At 40.2% G+C, this 18,025-nt stretch overlaps 1 protein-coding gene across 2 annotated transcripts in view; it reads right to left on the reverse strand.

Annotated features, from left to right (window-relative positions):
* MYH15 (myosin heavy chain 15) overlaps nt 1–18,025 on the reverse strand; it is a 147,864-nt gene that overhangs the window by 93,372 nt on the left and 36,467 nt on the right. For both annotated transcript variants that reach the window (XM_072722453.1, XM_072722454.1), the window contains 6 exons: nt 16,166–16,315; nt 15,401–15,571; nt 8,215–8,391; nt 7,041–7,173; nt 3,950–4,017; nt 3,049–3,136 (listed from right to left, as the gene is read on the reverse strand). In XM_072722453.1, the coding sequence (XP_072578554.1) occupies nt 3,049–3,136; nt 3,950–4,017; nt 7,041–7,173; nt 8,215–8,391; nt 15,401–15,571; nt 16,166–16,315 (787 nt within the window). The remainder of the gene's footprint in view (nt 1–3,048; nt 3,137–3,949; nt 4,018–7,040; nt 7,174–8,214; nt 8,392–15,400; nt 15,572–16,165; nt 16,316–18,025) is intronic.

The following is an 18,025-nucleotide window of genomic DNA, read 5'->3' on the forward strand; positions in this document are numbered from 1 at the left end:
GTCCAAAAGAACTATTATCCAAGATCTAGTCCTAATTGCACATCTTGGGATTTAAAAAAGTTTGAATTCGGTGTTCTCTATATAAAGGGTAATAGGAGTTCACTTCACTCCCAGCCTGATGGCACTAACAGTACCCATCCTATCATGTAAGAGTCTCGAAACAGGATTTACCTGAAGTTCCTTTAATACCTAATGAACCCTTTAATTCACAGTTAGTCAAATTTTATAAGCAAATACACCTAGAAGATAAAGAATACATTTTTGCTAGGATTATAAATAGCTGGTTTTACATCCATTCTCTGGCTTAAAACCAGCTAGAGAGGGGAAATATGAACACAAAAGGGAACTGCCATCTCCAGTTAGGAAGGGGAAGAGATTACAAGAAGGAGAATACAAGAAAAGGAGAAGATAAGCACAGCCACAAAATTCTGCTTATTATTTTGCCTTATGAAGGACTTGGTCACATCCCAGCCTACATTCTCTGAAAGAGAGAGAGAGAGAGAGAGAAAGAGAGACCACCTATGCTTTATTCTATACCATAAGCGTCCTCCTATCACCTCCTTGTTTATCAGATGAAGTCCTACTAAAGCTGCAGCTGCAATCTCGGAGACAAGCCTTTGAAAAACCTTCCAAGAAGCCACTGTGTCTTGCTTTCAGAAAATCTGCTGGAAGAAGCCAAATAGCACTCCTCCTAAGACAAAGGCCTACAATAGTATTATAAGAAAAATGGAAAGGAGATGAATCTCTGCTTATGTGCAGGGTCACAGAAATAAACTCTAAGCCATATATCCATATTCCTGTACTCCAGTCCCTTTGATAGACAAAGACAGATGATCTGTAAGAAGGGGAACAAGTGGAGCTCTATGACCCCAAAAGATCAAGCATGCTCATTCCCTTTAAGTACATATGAAAAACTGTCTTGATTAGATCATGAAGCTTTTCTTAGGACTTTGTCTTATGACTTAAAAAAAAAAAAATCAACTGCTAAAATCAGAGCTGACTCGATGGGAGACAAGTCTAATAGGTAACAGAATTGCTCCAAAATAGAGGCAGCTAATTAGATTTCTTGCCAAATGGAAGCAGTGTCCCTGGATGCATTCAGAAACCCAGCTGATAAGAAACAATGAGGCAAAAACATACAGCGTCGATGAACATGAAGTGTTTGTGTTGCAAAAACCCAAAGTGCAGCATCATTGTTTAGTATCACACTTTCCCAAAATAGGTCACAGACTGTCAAGACCGGGGTCCTAATTACAGGAGGTTAATAAAAATGCAAGATACTACAGAACCTCAGAAATTAGAATCAGCAGCATCTGGCTAGCTATATATTCCAAGGGTGATTAGAGCTCTGAAGACATAAGCATGTATCATATACACAACTTTGAAGGTGACAGTCTCTGACCAAGTTTTATAGAAGCCTGTAATTCCAAAAAGAAGTCTGAGAATCTTCAAACACATGATGTAAGGAAAAGAATCCATGTAGTTAATATCCATAAAAACTTTGTTTTGGCAATTAAGAACAAAAAGTAATTCACCACCCAGCACCATCCATTCATCAAAAAGCATCCAGTATAACAGCCAAGACATGGAAATAAACTAAGTGTTCAGAGATGGAAAAATGGATAAAGAAGATATGTGTACACACACACACACACACACACACCCCTACATACATATACACATATACACAATGGAATATTATTCAGCCATAAAAATGGAGAAAGCCCAACCATATGCAACAACATGGATGGACCTTGAGGTCATTATACTAAGTGAAGTAAGTCAGGTAGAGAAATATAAATATTTTATGATCTTGCTTATGTGTGGAATCTAAAAACAAACAAACTGATGGAAAAAGAGATTAGATTTGTGGATTTGCAGTTATCAGAAATAGGAAGTGAAGGAGGGAGGGGAAATTAGGCCAAGGTTGTCACAAGGCACAGACTTCCAGTCATAAGATAAATAAGTATTAGGGATGCAATGTAAAACACAATGGGTATAGTTAACACTGTTGTATGATATATTTGAAAAGTTAAGCATCAAGGTAGTAAAGCAAAGAGAGTCAATCCTAGGGATGCCTAGGTGGCTCAGCGGTTGAGTGTCTGCCTTGGGCTCAGGGCATCCCAGGGTCCTAGGATCAAATCCCGTATCAGGCTTCCCACGGGAGCCTGCTTCTCCCTCTGCCTGTGTCTCTGCCTCTCTCTGTATGTCTCTCATGAAATCTTTAAAAGAAAAAAAAAAAAAGAGAGAGAGAGAGAGAGGGAGGGAGGGAGAGTCAATCCTAAGAGTTCTTATCACAAGGAAAAATCACATCTCACAATATGAGATGATGGATGTTAATTAAACTTGGTAATTATTTCATGATATATATGTCAAATCATTATGCTGTATACCTTAAATTTATACTGTAGTGCTGTATGCCAATTATATCTCAATAAAACTGGTATGTGTGTGGGGGGGGAGAAACATTAAAAATAAAACCATCTATTCACTGCTCACAAGTACATAACTAAAGAGATGTGTGCTATTAGGGAGAGGGAAGATTAGCATTGGCAAGGAAGGCTAGAAGGAGTTCTTAACAATTAGAAATGGATTTAGGAACTGTCTTCATTGTCGATTTAGATAATTCAGATCAAATAATTTCTTATATGCTGAAATATCTACCTTATTTCCACCATCGATTATCTAATCCCTTTTATTATACTTTGCCCTTGTAGACAATGGCATAGAAACTCATCCAGGTTTTAGCATAAAACTTAAGGAAGAATTTACATGGTAATATCAAGCATTCTAATGTTAACCAATTGAATTGGCCTTGTGAAATCCTTCTGCACATCCACTTGAATCTCAATCCAAAAGCAATCTTGAGGAGGTTCAGAAGACCTCATTTTTAAAGTTACTTTCATTTTTCTACTTGAAATCTACTCTAATATAAAAGGAACTGGTAAATTTTCCTTAAAAAAAAAAAAACAACAAAAAAAAAACATTCAACATAGCGTGAATCAAATGTATTTCCTAGTGTGGATTACAAAGAAATCTAGTTCTTACCTGGTATTTTGTTCACATTGGGATTTATGCATCTCACAAAATGAGGTGCTGTTGATTTCAGCTTAGTCATCAATTTATTTAGGTTTTCCTTAAATAGAGACCGTAAGAAACACAAAATCACTTTGCAAATCACTAAAAACACCAATCTACCTAACAATTGTCTCCAAGTCTATCAACTTAATCATAAAGCCAAGATGCATATCAACAATAAAATAATGAATTCAACATTCTTCCCTGCTTACTAAACCATACATTATTTCTTTCCTATGACAAGTCAATATTTATCTGACAGATACAGTTCTGTTGTGAATCCTATCTACCTGTTTTGAATTTGATAGCAATAATTTATGGCTGGGCAATCAAATGACTTGAACACAAACTGTTTCTCAAGTTTTCTGTATGGAAAGCTTTTCTTAGGTCAGGTTCTTTGGAAGCAGTATCTGACTTGGGTTTGGGTGAGAAGCAGGGGAGGGGAGGGGAAGAAAAAAAGCAATGATATGGATTTGAAGTCGACTGTGATCCCTGCAGGAGCTCTGAGCACAAATGTACCAATTGCACCACAGTTGGTCCCCACCTTGATGCAAGAAAGGAATCAGGGTCTGGAGGAATGAGTAAGGAGATAGCTAAGCTTCCCATTTGGCCAGTGGCAATTCTGGCACCTGTGAGTTGCTATGAGCCAACATTCTCATCAGCTGGAAGATGGCTGACAAAGGGGACCTAAGTGAGACAACAACAGTGTCCACTAAAACCCATTAATATCAACATAAACGCCAACTTCTCCAACTTGGCTAACTTTAGATAGATACTTTTCCCTTATTTGAAGATGTGAAATTTCAAATAAGTAATAACATATGCAGATTGTGAGGCAGTTAATATATGAATAGATGCAATTAAAAATTACTTTATGCAGAGATGCAACCATTTGGAATGAAACTCCTCTCTTGCGCTGCTTTTCCCCAAACTGTAGAGCTAAAAAAAGAAGAAAAAAAGCATTTAAAAAGCTCTCTTTTTGTCACATTACCATACCCTGTTGATGAAAGTATAAATTTGTCAAGTTCTAGAAGCAATATGGCAATATCTACAAAAAGCTTTTAAAAATATTTGTCTCAACACAAATGTCTATTTCTAATGCTTTTCCTTAAGGAAATAGGCAACTGTACAAAGACTTGCTGCAACATTGTTTAGTCAGTGTAAAAAAAAAAACAAAACAAAAAATAAAGTTATCAAAGCAAATATCTATCAAGAAGAGATTGACTAGTTAAAGTATGAATGAGTACGTATACAGTGAAACACTGTGGCCTTTTAAAATGATGAGGAGGATCCATATAACTGAGATGGGAAGATCTCTGGGATTTATTTTAAGAGAAAAAGTAGGGTATAAAAGTTTGTGTGTTATGATCCTGAGTGTTTATACGTGTTTCTCAGTGTTAATTATATTTTTAGTGACTATATACATAAAAAACATCAGGAGGAGCATATACCAAAATGTTAGCAATTGCTATCACTCTATGTGGAATGATAGGTAACTTTTATGTTTCTCTTATTTTTCCATATTGTCTGCATTTTTGGCAACTCTCATGCACCACTTTTATAATTTATAAAAAAACATCTATTTCCATTTTCTTGAAGCAAAAGGGTCTATGCTAAGCCAAATTATTTTACAAACATTTTTGTAGTGCTAACTCGCAAAGATGTACAACAACAACCACCGCAAAACTCCCAGGCAATCTGGAAAAACTGGACCAGCTGTCAACACGAAAAGCAAAATATTCTTTGCACCCGAGTAGCACTGGGACAGATGTCCTAGCTCTTAATCACTAACGTCCTGCTGACATGCCCCAGACCCTACAAGTCAATCACTGGACCTCTTAGTACTTGAGTTTCTCCACCTATGGAAAGAGAATACTACTACCTTCCATTATTAATTTTTTAAAACAATTATACCTCTGGTTTAAAGTACCTGGATTCCTCAGAAGAAAGTATGGTTATTACGGGTAATTTAATGTTTGGATGAGTGAGAAACATGGAGGCAAGTATTTTCAGGGGGTGCTTAAAAATTACCCCAAAAAAAGCACATTCTGGACAATTATTCTTTTCTGCTTCCAAAGGACACAGCACAAACCCTGAAGAGTTCGAAGATGATTTCCTGTCTGATTCCATCCCAAATCCCTGCCTGATCTCTTATGATCAGAGAATGACCCATCTGGGAACTGTAAGCTTAGGAGTCACCATCTATCCGACTGCTCAGGGGCACTTTAAAAGCCATTAGAATCAGGCAAATGCACTGCCTGGAGATGATGAGGGCCCAAATACAATGGCTTTCATTTCTCAACCTCCTCTTGAGGCAGGCCAACAGAATTTCATGTCTGCTCTGAATTATGTCATCTGTGCTGATGAAGCCAGAAGTGCCAACTTCCTTCTCCATTTCCTCACCACGTCAATCAGGGGACCCAAATTAGCCTGCCGGAGCAAGGAGTTGACTTAAAGCTGGGTGTGAGATAACAGGACAGTTGAGGAGGTTAGGAAATGAGAATGCACACTCCTTCAGGAAGAGCTGGTACATGTTGCTCCATTGCCACAAGGGTGTCTGAACCCAGGTTGGACAGATTTTTCTATTTTCCCATGTTTTCTACTTTTTGTGAGAAAAAGGAAATGCAAATGTGTATGTGGAAACTTCTGATTTTTTAAACCGTGCGGACCAAACAAAACATGTCTGAAGGCCAGGTTTGGCTCGAAGGCTACAAATCTGTGACTTTTATTATGATTCATGGAGAGCTTCCCTCTGTAGCCAGCAGCCAATTGTGAGGCTGATGTTCTCCACATGGGCTCAGTATCCTCAAATCTGGTGCAGAAATCTGAATTATGTCCTAAATACTCGTAGCCTGTACATCTCTCTGTCTTGTTTCTGGAAGACAGTGAGAGAAGTATAGGCACTAGGCCAGGAAGCAGAATTCCTGCTTCTTACCTTGGTTTTGCATTTACTACTGTTAAATTAATTAAACAAGGAGGCCCTTAGACTGATGTGGTTCTAATTCCGTAGTGACCTATATCAGCGAGCCAAAATCTAAGCCTATAAACGTCCCAAGGTTACAGAATCAAAACACTAGGGACAACCGATCACAGTCGAGTAGGCTTTAAACTACAACCACTCAATAGCTTCCTTATTTTGCCTCCACCTTCTCTCCATAAAGTATCTCCCTGAGCTCTGTCAGTGGAGCAGTCTTAAACACTGAGGGTTTGACTTGAATCAAATGAATGATGTCAATCAAATGAATCACATGAATCATTTTTGCTCAACTAAATGCTTAAAATTTTTTTTTAACATGCTTCATTTTATCTTTGATCAGTAGAGTTGTGAAATTGGGGATGCTCCTTAACTCTTCCGTAGTTGCCCCTGTAAGTAAGGAGACATTTCCCTTTCACTGTATCTGAAAGGGTCATGGCAGGGACTAAGATAATATATCTAAAAGTGCTTTGTAAATCACAAACTACTAAACATGAGTTGTTATTCATTGATCAATAAATATTTATGGAGTGTCTGCTAAGCAGGCATTTGCTACATGCTTGAGGCTACAGTTAAACAAATCAGACATAATCCCTGCCCTCAGAAAGCTTATCATAACCCCAAGTTACTATAACACAAAAGCACTGTGAAGGCGAACTCCAAGACATTTGGAGAATATAGATTAAAGAGCCTTGTTATTTCCCCAAAATCATTTATCAAAATACAGTTTGCTGCTCCCTGTTTGCAGCAGGGTTGAGTAGGAGCTAAAAGTGGACCAAAGCAGGCTCCCTGAATTACATCTATCTTAAAGCACCATTTCCCTGAAGAACCGCCAGCCTGAGGACAGAAAGGCTAATAAGAGGGGATGACTCAGACCATGGGAAGCAGACACAGATATCATAGGAAAGAGGCCAGGTTTTTATAAGCACCGAGGCAGCCATGGGTTCCATTCTGAAGCTAAAAAATTAGGGAAGATTGTTCAACTCACCACTGTCAGTACCGACGCGATTTTCAAAAAGGTTTGCCAGGAGTCTGTTTGACGACTTCTGAAATACAGCCACCACTGTTTCATTAAGAAGGTCTTTGTTCTTTTCAAGCCAGCCACTAATGTTATAAGGCACCTTTAGAAAGGCATGCAGTTCGGGTAACAAAAGAAGAGAATGCATAAATTAACATAGCAAACTGTGCATTACTTTTTTTAAAAAAATCATAAATTGTATGGGTCCTTTAACTTTAAATTGGTTTGAGGTAACAGTACTGAATAATACTCCAGGAGTCCATTGTGCAACCTGAAGAGATTCTCAGGCTTTACCATTTTACATTGTGGAAAGAAAGGAAGAGAAGGGGAGGGAAGGGAGAGGGAGAAAGAATTAACTGGTATTTCCAGTAGAAACAATTCACATCAGCTCTCCCTCACAGGCAAGAATAGATGAAATAATCCAATTGTCTCTGACACACTGAACATTCAAAAAAATTAGCAATTGTAATGATATTTTACTGTAAATATCATTATAATTAATATTCGAGGATGTGAAGGAAGACAATGACAAGCACATCTATGTACAGTTGGCAGGTCATTTTTAGAATGAAGAATTATTATATCCATTATCAATTGTCTTTGTTATACCCGGAATCACTGACCAGAAGCTGAAAAAGGAGGCAACACACACACCCGTGGGGAAATGAGAAGAAACAGGGAGAGTCATTAGAAACCTTTGTCGGCCATAGTTTGGAGGCCATTACTTCACAGTAACTATCTCTTTATGAGAGAGAGGGGAAAAAAAAAACTTCAATAAAAAAGATCAGTTGAAATCACTCATTCACACAATGTTAAGTTAAAAGGAAGGACAAATATGGAAAAACCCACGACTTTGATAATCTCCATGACTTTCTGAAGCTGACTTACTTTGAGTTGGGATGACAGAGTCTATTTTGAGATTTCTAACCTTTGTGCACATGGAATACTATTATAGTATGGGTACTTCATTTCCTAGGTGCTAAAAGGCTATGCCAACTTTTTTGCTGGAACTGAGATTTTTTTTTTTTTTGTTCATCTCTTCATTTAATCTAAACTTTGCTTATGTATTATCTAGGGACTTTGGCAGAATGCATTTGAAATAGAGTCAGGAAAATTCAGGGCTCAGTGTCTAGAGGTAACTTACCGCTCCTGCATAATGGACAAGCTCAAAATGAGCTTCACATCTCTTATCATCAGGCTTGGGCTTCTGGAAATGAACCGACTTCCCAAAATGGTGGTCAAAAAGTTTGGTCTGGAAAGTCACATCTGTGGCCTGAGGAAACATACATTCCTCCTCGAGGATGGAAAAGATGCCCATTGGCTGTTGGAGATATATACGAACAGCAGATGAAAGAAAACACCAGGACACAGTATTTTTCAAAAGGGAGGAGGTCGGTGTAAATTCCTATTCCAGGAGACGAATCAGTTGACAAAGGGAAAGAAGGTTCACTACATATAACTAGTCAATCATTCACTCAACAAATATTAAGTATGTACTAGGTGCTGGGCACCAGTAGGAGCTGGCGATGTAGCCATGAGCCACATACACAAAGTGCCTGTCCTGAGAGTGACTACATTCTAATGAAGTAGAAAGTCAATAGTCCGGTAAACACAAAAGAAATAATTTAGTTTCACATAAGTGTCCTGAAGAAAATATACAAAGGAAAGAAATAGAGAATGACGGGGGGGAGCAACTGGGAGCTGTTTAAGCAGGATAGGTAAAACCCTCTGACCTGGACCAGAAGCGCAAATCCTGAGGTCTGTGTACAAGTACTCTTGGCAGACAAGTAATGACTGCAAAGGCCCTGAGGCAGGAACGCACTTGGCAAGTTTGAGGTCCTACCAAAGGCAAAGCGGACAGACCTAAAGTAGTCAGATGGCACATGTGGTATGAGATGCAGTCAGACATGTAAGCAGTATTGGATCCCAAGAGCTGTCCAGGCCATGCTAAGACATTTGAATTTTAAGTGTAATGGGAGGTCTTTGTAGATTTTGAAGAAGAAGTGATGGGATTTGATGTTTGCTTCAAAAGGATCACTTGTTTTTGAACAAGGCTGGCAAAGTAGAACCTGCCGGCCAAATCCTGACTGTGGCCTGTAGAAGAGATCCAATGAGCTAATAACGGTTTTTACATATTAAAAGTGTTGCCAAAACAAAAACAACAAAAGAATATGTGGTGGAAAAACTGGTGATCCTACACCCCATCAGCAAACCTTTTCTTTAAAGGCCCATGTAGGAAACAGGCTTTGTGGGCCACAAATTTCCCGCTACACCCCTGCCATCCACTCAGTCAGTTCAGGCCTGAAAACAGCAAGTGGTGACATGTAAATAAAATGAGTGTGACAACGTTTTATTAAAACTTTATTTACAAAAACAGGCTGCAGGCTAGATTGGGCCCCCAGGGACCTAGTTTACTGACCCCTGGTCTAAATCGGCGGTAGTGTCAGAGATAGTCAGAAGTCATCGAAATGTGATATAGCTTGAAGGTAAAGTGGAGAAACAACCTGCTGAGGGATAGAAAGTGGGTGTAATACAGAAAGAAAAATGACCAGGTTCTTGGCTTGAGCAAATGGGTCATGAATGCTGCCATTAACCAATGTAGGGTACATACACATAGGGAAAAACAGGGTTGGTGTGGGGGGGGGGGGAATCAAGGATTCTAATATTTACATATCAGTTTATATATTTGTATGTTCATTAATTTATTCCACAAATATTTTTGTAGTGCCTTCTATGAATAAACCACTGTACCAGACACATCAGGTTATATGAGGGTTGTGACTCCAGAGCATCTAACCAAGGAGGCAAAACGTGTATGTGGGTGTACAACAAAGCACACAAAACAAAGTATAAAGAAAACATCATCAGAATTCTGAGACTCGACAGGACCCGTTGGCCCAACAGCACAAATTTCATGATTTTCCACCAACACTTCATACCTAACAACGATAGACTCTCAGGTTTGGGAGGGACGTGAAAGGTCTGGTCCAATCCACCTAAAAGTTCCTTGAATTCCCTTCATAATTTCCTTGTAAAAAGCTAGCTAGTTAATGCTTAAATGTTTTCATGGTGAGAGAACACACCAACTCCCGGCCTAGGCTCTGAATGGGTAGATACATTAAAAGAAAATTTGTAGTTTAGATTTTGTTCTAAATTATCCCACCGAAGCTATACAAATGGCTCTAATTTGTCAGAGTAGTGGATCATCAGATATTCAAAGATCATATTTTTTTTAAGGTTTTATTTATTTGAGAGGGAGAGAGAGAAAGAGAGCACGAGCAGGAGGAGGGCGAAGGAGAGAAAGGGTGAAGCAGACTCTCTTGCTGAGCAGGGAGCCCAGCACAGAGCTTGATCCCAGGACTCCAGGATCATGACCTGAGTCGAAGGCAGATGCTTAACCAACTGAGCCACCCAGATGCCCCTAAAGATCGTATTTTTGATCCATCTGAGTCTATTCTTGTAATACATGGACTGTGATTTTCTACCTCTTTTGTATGTTCTCCTAGATTTAAAATCCACATTCCATAGAAAGCATAATTAACAACATTTCACTACTAATTCTTGGGCTGAAGAGTTCTCGGACATCTTCCTCCCAAGCATCTAGGTGGGGAATGAATCTGCTTGCTCCTGGCAGCAGTGACCTTGTGAGTTCTTGGCAAAGTCAGTAAGTGGAGGAGCACGAGAAGGTGGAGGGAGAATCTGAAAAATGAAATAGTTGTTTCACCGGGGTAAGCTTTTGGAGGCCTGGATTCCATCTAGCACCACAGAGTTTCCTGCCATACGTGCAGTCAACCCTCAGTGAAAACTGGGCTTATTTAAAAATTTAGCATCTCCTGGGATGGTGCCTGCTAACAACAGGGTCGCAGCAATGCCTCATGAGGACGACAGCCTCCATCTCAAATAATTACCTTCCATACATGAGGGCCGCCATCATGCTGGGCATCTAATAGAGCCAACTGCCATTGGGGGATGACTGGAAGCTTTATTATTTTTCTTTATTTTATTTTATTTTATTTTATTTATTTATTTATTTTTTGACTGGAAGCTTTATGCTAAGCAAGAAAGTGTCATAGTTCGAAATGGAAAACTTGACCACTGATGAAGGCGGACAAACACTTTTTTTCAGAGTCTTCTCCATTTTTCCATTCTTCAGGAGGTTTAAAGCTTCTGATAAATATGAGGCCTTCGGGCAAATTAATTTCCAAATAGGTCAGGAAAGAAGACTAATTATGTTCTTCCCTATGGCATCAAATGTCCTCTGTGGTGCAGTAAATGACTGGAGTCAGGTGCCCTGACTCCGAACCTTCAGGCTCTAACCTCTCCCTCCTCAGATGTTATCGGTCCTGCCTTCTCTCCTGTGAGGTCTATCACTTTCTTACTATTTCCATTTCTGTTGTCCCGATGCAGGACCTCTTTCCTTCTCACCGGGACTGCTCCACAGGCCCCTGAACTGCCTCACCTTTGGCCTTTCCTCCCGTCCCAGATCCTAGACACACACCCACAGAATAAACGCAAGCAGCTCTGACTGCCCCATCGCCCAGCACAGAAGCCCTCTTTGGCCCCCACTGGCAAAAAGTAAGGGATAAACTACTTAGAGTCTCTTCACAACCTTCCCTTCCTTTCTTCCAGCTCCTCCTTTCTGTGCATCCTAGACTACCTAACGTTTTGGAACGTGGCCTTTGCACGCACTCACCCCTCTGCCTTAGCTCTTGCCAGGGCTTCCCTCACTAGCTTCCTCTCTTCACCTGCTAAAATCATAATCATTTCTTAAGAGCCAGCTGCAATTTTACACCCTTTCCAACCGGATCTTCCAAGATTCCCACAGGCAGAGGCGACTCCTGCTCTTCTGGGTTCTGTGGGCCTTTGTGCCTTTCTGCATTTATGCCGAGACATATTTTTACACTGATTAGACTTACAAATCTCCTACTTGACTGTATACTTCCTAAGGGCAAGTGCTACTTATAACAACTGCTTAAGTTTTTGACAGCATTTAATTCAAAGTCTTCTACACGGTAGTGTGGTATTAGGCCTAAAATGAAGGCCCAACATTGTGTGTGCCCTGACATCTGGGGAAAATTGGGAGGGCCTCAGGGGATCCGATCACAAGTTCCCCTTCCCATCGTGCTTCATGGTTGAGGTCCCCTCGCCAAACAACCGTCCTAATCATGGGAAAAGTCACAGTGCCTATTTCCTTGAGTGATGGGTTTCAGATCTCTGCCAGCCAATTACTCAACCAAGCCAATCACATCCTCTCTTGAGAATCAACAGTCACCTCACCCTATTCTTACTATAAAACCTGCCTCCCACAGCCCCTTTTACTCACTCTGCTCAGGTGTACAACCACCACGTGGCCATGCATGGCGTGCAGCACCCTCTTCCTTCAGGGAGTGAGTGTGTGTGGCCAGTAGGCTGTTGCCAACCTCACCTGTCCAGGGTCAGGTCCTGAGTTCAGCCATCCCTCCACCCCAGCGCAGGAATCCCTCTCTCACCAACAAGATGACAAGGAAGTGATCAAAACAAGTAGTTGCTAAATAAATTTACTCATTTGTTTAATAAAAAAAAAAAAGTAAAAGTTCTGGTCTCAGGAAGATGCCTTTCTGATGATACCCTATGTTCCTGTACAATAGGCTGATGCCTCTGACTCACATTTCTCACAGCCCTTAGCATAAGTAGGTTCTGTGGGGACTGAATGTAGGTCCCCAGCCAAATTCTGTTAAATAATTGGTTGGCAGGTGAGCACCAAGACATCTAGGTTTGAGCTTTGGGATCTGGGCTGCTTTTCTGTGGGCAGGAGTCAGGCAGAAAGAGTTGTAACGGAAAGCTTGGAGTGACGCGTTTCAAGGAAATACTCATGGGTGTACAAGAGAGAACTCGATATTAATGGGATTCATTCTATAATAAGAAAACCAGACTTAGCATACCCAAAGAATGCCAGCTGGGAGACAACAACACGTATTGCCAAGATGCTACCAGGATTTAAGATATTTTAGAAACAGGATCACTGCGGAGGAACAATAAAAATTCATTTGGGCCAAGTCAGGCAAACAAGGTAAAAAAATGTGGCCAAGTGAGGTAATACAGTTTGGACTTAAAAACGGGTGAGACAATCAGTACTGCAGCTACTTTTCTCTCACAGCTGGTAATGTTCTAAAACCTTATCCAAATCTGCATCATATGAGGAAGTTTTTGCAAAAGGGCTGAATTATTGGAAAATGGAGGCAGCCTCTCAAGGTGACTACAATGATAGGGGCGGCAAGGTTTTAAATGTATAATTTTGGATGTATTTGTCTACTACAATATCTATGCAAAACCATAAATTGTATACCTATGCAAAACCTATGCAAAACCATAAATATGCAGGCATATGTTAATACTTTAACATGTAAATTATTGATGCTCAAGTTCTAAACAAATGAGAATATTTCAAGTAATGAAATAAGTGTGAGCTAATCCTGTAATAGGTTTGTTCACCCTCTATATAGGAGGTCACTGTATGCTTGATGACCAAATTAACATTAAATGTTAAAATACATTTTTTTAGTTTGACAAACTTTTTTGTAAACATAAAAATTTGAAACTTTTATGTATGAAAATCCCTCTTCCTTATATATGCACGCAGATGCATGCTCTACAGCATTTTGTACATATTGATGTATTTCCGTTCTTTTGAATTTTGAAAAATTCTCATGATTCATTCTATTTCAAGGAGTAAGTTTGGTCATTAATATTTACAACAAATTTTCTTCATGTAGCCTGAACCAGCTCAACGGGTCTTTTCAAAATATAGAATCATGTCAAGAAAGGTTTTAGTATTCCTCATTTGCCTGACCTGAATACCTTTGAAATCATTCATTGGAAAAAAAAAAAAAAAAAAAAAGAAATCATTCATTGGAAGCCAAAGACTTATCTTTTCCTTCTATCATCTGGTCAGGTTTTTTTTTTTCTTCTCTCATTTTACCGTACCAATAGAAAATGCAACAGGAAATTACATCCATGTTGCTAGTGTGCTATTTGGAATCACGGAGACTGGCATAAATAAGACAATGGGCTTCAGATCAACTAAAAATCAGTAATGTTCACAGACCTATCTGGATCTGAATAATGTCTATGTCCCACTTTCCTGCCCAAAAATGGTATCTCGCCATAATCAGAGTAAGCAGATATTATAAGTGACACTTGCCCAAAGCTAAATCTGCCCCTCTACTTCTTTGGTTTCATTTCTCAGCTTGAATAATGCCAGCAAACATTTACCAGATCATGGTTGGGCTGTTATTATTTTTAATTAGCTCAGAGTTTGGTTCGTTAACATTATTATTATTATTTTTAATCAGCCTGTCCTCCCTCTACAAAGCTCACTGGCTATAAAATAATAAAATCAATGTGACGCCCATTCCTGTTAAGAATAGTGGTTATTTTCAAGGAAGATATCATTTCATCTAAAGCTCAATAAATAAAGTTGATGGGACACTGATCAATAAAACTCAAGGCCCGCAAAGACAGGGAGAGGTCAATCACCCTAGCTCCTTCCTGGCAGGGCTGTTGAGAACCAGATGCAACCACTTAGCCAAAGAGAGCATTTCGCACGTTGAAGGCACTAGGCGTTGGCCTTCTCAGACCTGACTCCAGAATTCACCGCAATCCAGTCATAGCAAGACACTCCAGCATGCATGCTCCCATGGACAAAGCCACAGAAAACATTGTACTCAATTCCCCCAGCTAACCCAGTTCGTCTTTCCCAGAGCACCCGGAAAGACTTCGGAGTACAAGAACATCATTGAATTCAGGAACCATACACTGCAGCTAATTTACTAATAAGCCATGAAGTATTGTCATAAATTACTTAAACTAACTGGTACTTGTCCAATTAAATGAACAAACTACATCCTGCAAGGTAGAGGCCCTTGAGGATTTATGACAGTTGTTTGTTTGCATGCTAATTTGCCAAATTTCGTTAAGCTGCTCTGGGTCTACTCATTCACCTTATGCTAATCAGCCAGGCCCTACAGTGCTCATATTTTCAGCTCTGTGTTTTTCCAGTCAAGAGCATGACCATTTTTAATCTCGACAAGTTTCCTCACGCATTAACAGTGGAGGCCATGCATAAGCAGCCTACGTGCAGCGACAGTCTGTGTGGGAGATGATGGAGTGGGGTAACCGACGTGAGGGTTGAGTTAGGTTGCCACAGGTGCTGCCCATTAAGAGAAAATGCACACCGCTCCCCTGCCCCATTTCCCATCCCCTGACAGAGCCCGAGTCCTAATATGGATCAATATGGCAGCAGGGACAGTTCTCCTTAAATGAAAATGAATGAGGAGAAAAACAAGAATTACCTTCTCCACGAGATCTATGCAGGCTTGTAAATCCAGACCAAAGTCGATGGACACCCAGCCAATGCCTTCCTTCCTGTATTCCTCTTGCTCCAGAACAAACATGCGCTGATTAAAGAACTGTTGTAATTTTTCATTGGTAAAATTAATGCAAAGTTGCTCAAGGCTGTTATACTTCAAAGATGTGATTAGGTGGGGAGAAGAGACAAAAGTAAAATTGACCAAATGGTAACTATTTGAGGTGATGGACAGGTTAACTAATTTGACTGTGATTATTTCACAATGCAAATATGTGGCAAACCAGTAAGTTGTATATCTCACACATACATATTTTTTAATTGTCAAATATATCTCAACAAAAAATATAATAAAATAAAATTGAGGTCCACTTGGAAAAATGTAGAGAGAATATCATAACCATAATCACGTGATGGCAAATAGACTCAATGAGTAACGATTCTTCAATTAAATCCTTAGCTCCTTCAAATATACTAGCAAACTAAAAATTATAACAATAACATGTAATCATATCAAAATGCAAAATCATAAAAGGTTCTTTTATTTCTGTTTATCTTTATTTGAGGCTGAATTAATTTTTACTTTTATTAATTATGTATTAATATTAATAATAGCTCTTTTCCAGCCAGGGTGGCCCTTAAGTTTTCACAGAATGAATCTCCTCACGCTCTACCTTTTCTGATGTTCAATTCACATTTTCTGATCTCCTTGTAAACACACATTGACTTCATTTTAACTCGATATACTTACATCAAGGATTTCAAAACCAGTGATGTCAAGAATGCCGATGAAGAATTGCCTTGACAGCTTGGCATCCAGCGCCCTGTTGATTCGTGCCACCAGCCACTTAAACATCCTTTCGTATATTGACTTGGACAGGGCACCAACAGCACAGGTCACCTGGAAATCACATTGGAAGCACCTCACATCTGCCAGCAGTGTGCATTCTAATCCCGGGCATTTTTTAATCAGCAGTTAGTAAAATCGGGATCTATTTAGTGCCTCTCTGTGTGGTTCTAGCATGCTGCTGAGATGATACAGGAGAGGAAATTTGGTACAATAAGAAAGGGAGAGGAAGCAAGGAAAGGAGGAGAGGGAAAGAAACCTAGAGTCGAGCCAGCCTGATGCCTCCTTGCCAGACACTTCGGTGAGAGAAATCATGTTCCTATTATCAAAGGACCACCTTTCTGGGGGTAGAGTGGTAATGCATCCTAAAGCCTTGCCATTCTAAGTATGGTTCTAAGACCTGCAGCATCAGCATCACCTGGGAGCTTGTTAAAGACGCCGACTCTCAGCATCTCAGCATCCAGTCCCAGACCTATGAATGTGAACCGGTGCTCTAACACGATCCCCAGCGGACTCCTGTGCACCATTAAGTTTGGAAAATGCCGGTAGAACAGGTTAGGGATCTGGAATGCCTAGCCCTTGTTGCTGCTAATAAATTGTATAACCTTTGGTAACTGGCCTAACCTCTCTAGATTGAAGTATCTTCACCTGAATAATGTTCTTGAAGGTTCTTTCTAGCCTCAGCCTCCACATTCTCTACTCTATCAGTTCCCAGGGGTGCTCTCAACTTCCTGTGGCAATTTAATGCATCAATCTGACTCAGATCGTCCTACTGTAAAACCCAGGCTGCCTTTCCCCTCCCTGGAGGTGTGCGGCAAAGGCTCTAATGTAACCTACTGGGGAGAGCTCCAGCCTCTGTGCTGGTTGATGCCGTATAAATGCAGATGCTACTTCCATGACGCAAAGGTGCTGCTATAGTAGCGGGTTTCTGACAGACTCCAAGTAGGAGTGGATTTCAGCTGGACCTTCTCCAAGCCTGGAAGCAGAATGTGCTCCAACCGTTTAACATTTAAAATAGGCCTAGCCCATCCATCCTTCAGCTGCCCAGGAGCGAGCACGCAGCAGGAGCCAGTTGGTGTCTGGTGTTGATTTAGTTATGAGTCACCCACTCTCTGATCAGTTATCTTGAGTCATTTCCACAGTAATCCATAAGCCGGATGGCATCACAGTTTTTTATTATGGGCGTCAAGAGCACACCCGCACAAATAAAGCACTAAGAATGATTTTTATCCCCCAGAGCCCTGAGGAAATCATTCTCTGTCTACAGCAGTCACTTTGAAACTTTCAAAAGAACATGACAAACTTGCTTACCCACCTTTTAATTCCCTAAATATTCAGAAGTGGGGTTGGGAGAGAAACCGGTCAGGGGTGGAGAGTAATGAAGAAACAGGAAGAGAGCTTGAAGATGTGGTCACAGGAAGAAATAGAAGATATGGTGTCTGCTGGCTGAAACCAATAAACCAGCATACAGCTTACAGATTAATCATTTTCATCATTTTCCAGCCAATGAAGGAGGAATCAGGCAGCTAGACCCACACTTCCACCTTTCGAGGACTACATGGACTCATTCCTTAGCTCTTTTTCAGAAGACTGATTGTTGGGGAGCAATCATGAGCAATAGAACAAAAACCACCACCAAAAAGAAATGGAGTTAAACAGCCATGTTTGCAACCACATTGATCCCTGCCTTGCTCATCTGCAAAATGACATTAAAATATGCTTCTGCTAAAGTTGTAGGGAGAGAGTCAACGAGACAGAGGGTGT

The sequence above is a fragment of the Vulpes vulpes genome, chromosome 1 (genome assembly GCF_048418805.1).
Source record: "Vulpes vulpes isolate BD-2025 chromosome 1, VulVul3, whole genome shotgun sequence".
Lineage (NCBI taxonomy): Eukaryota > Metazoa > Chordata > Mammalia > Carnivora > Canidae > Vulpes > Vulpes vulpes.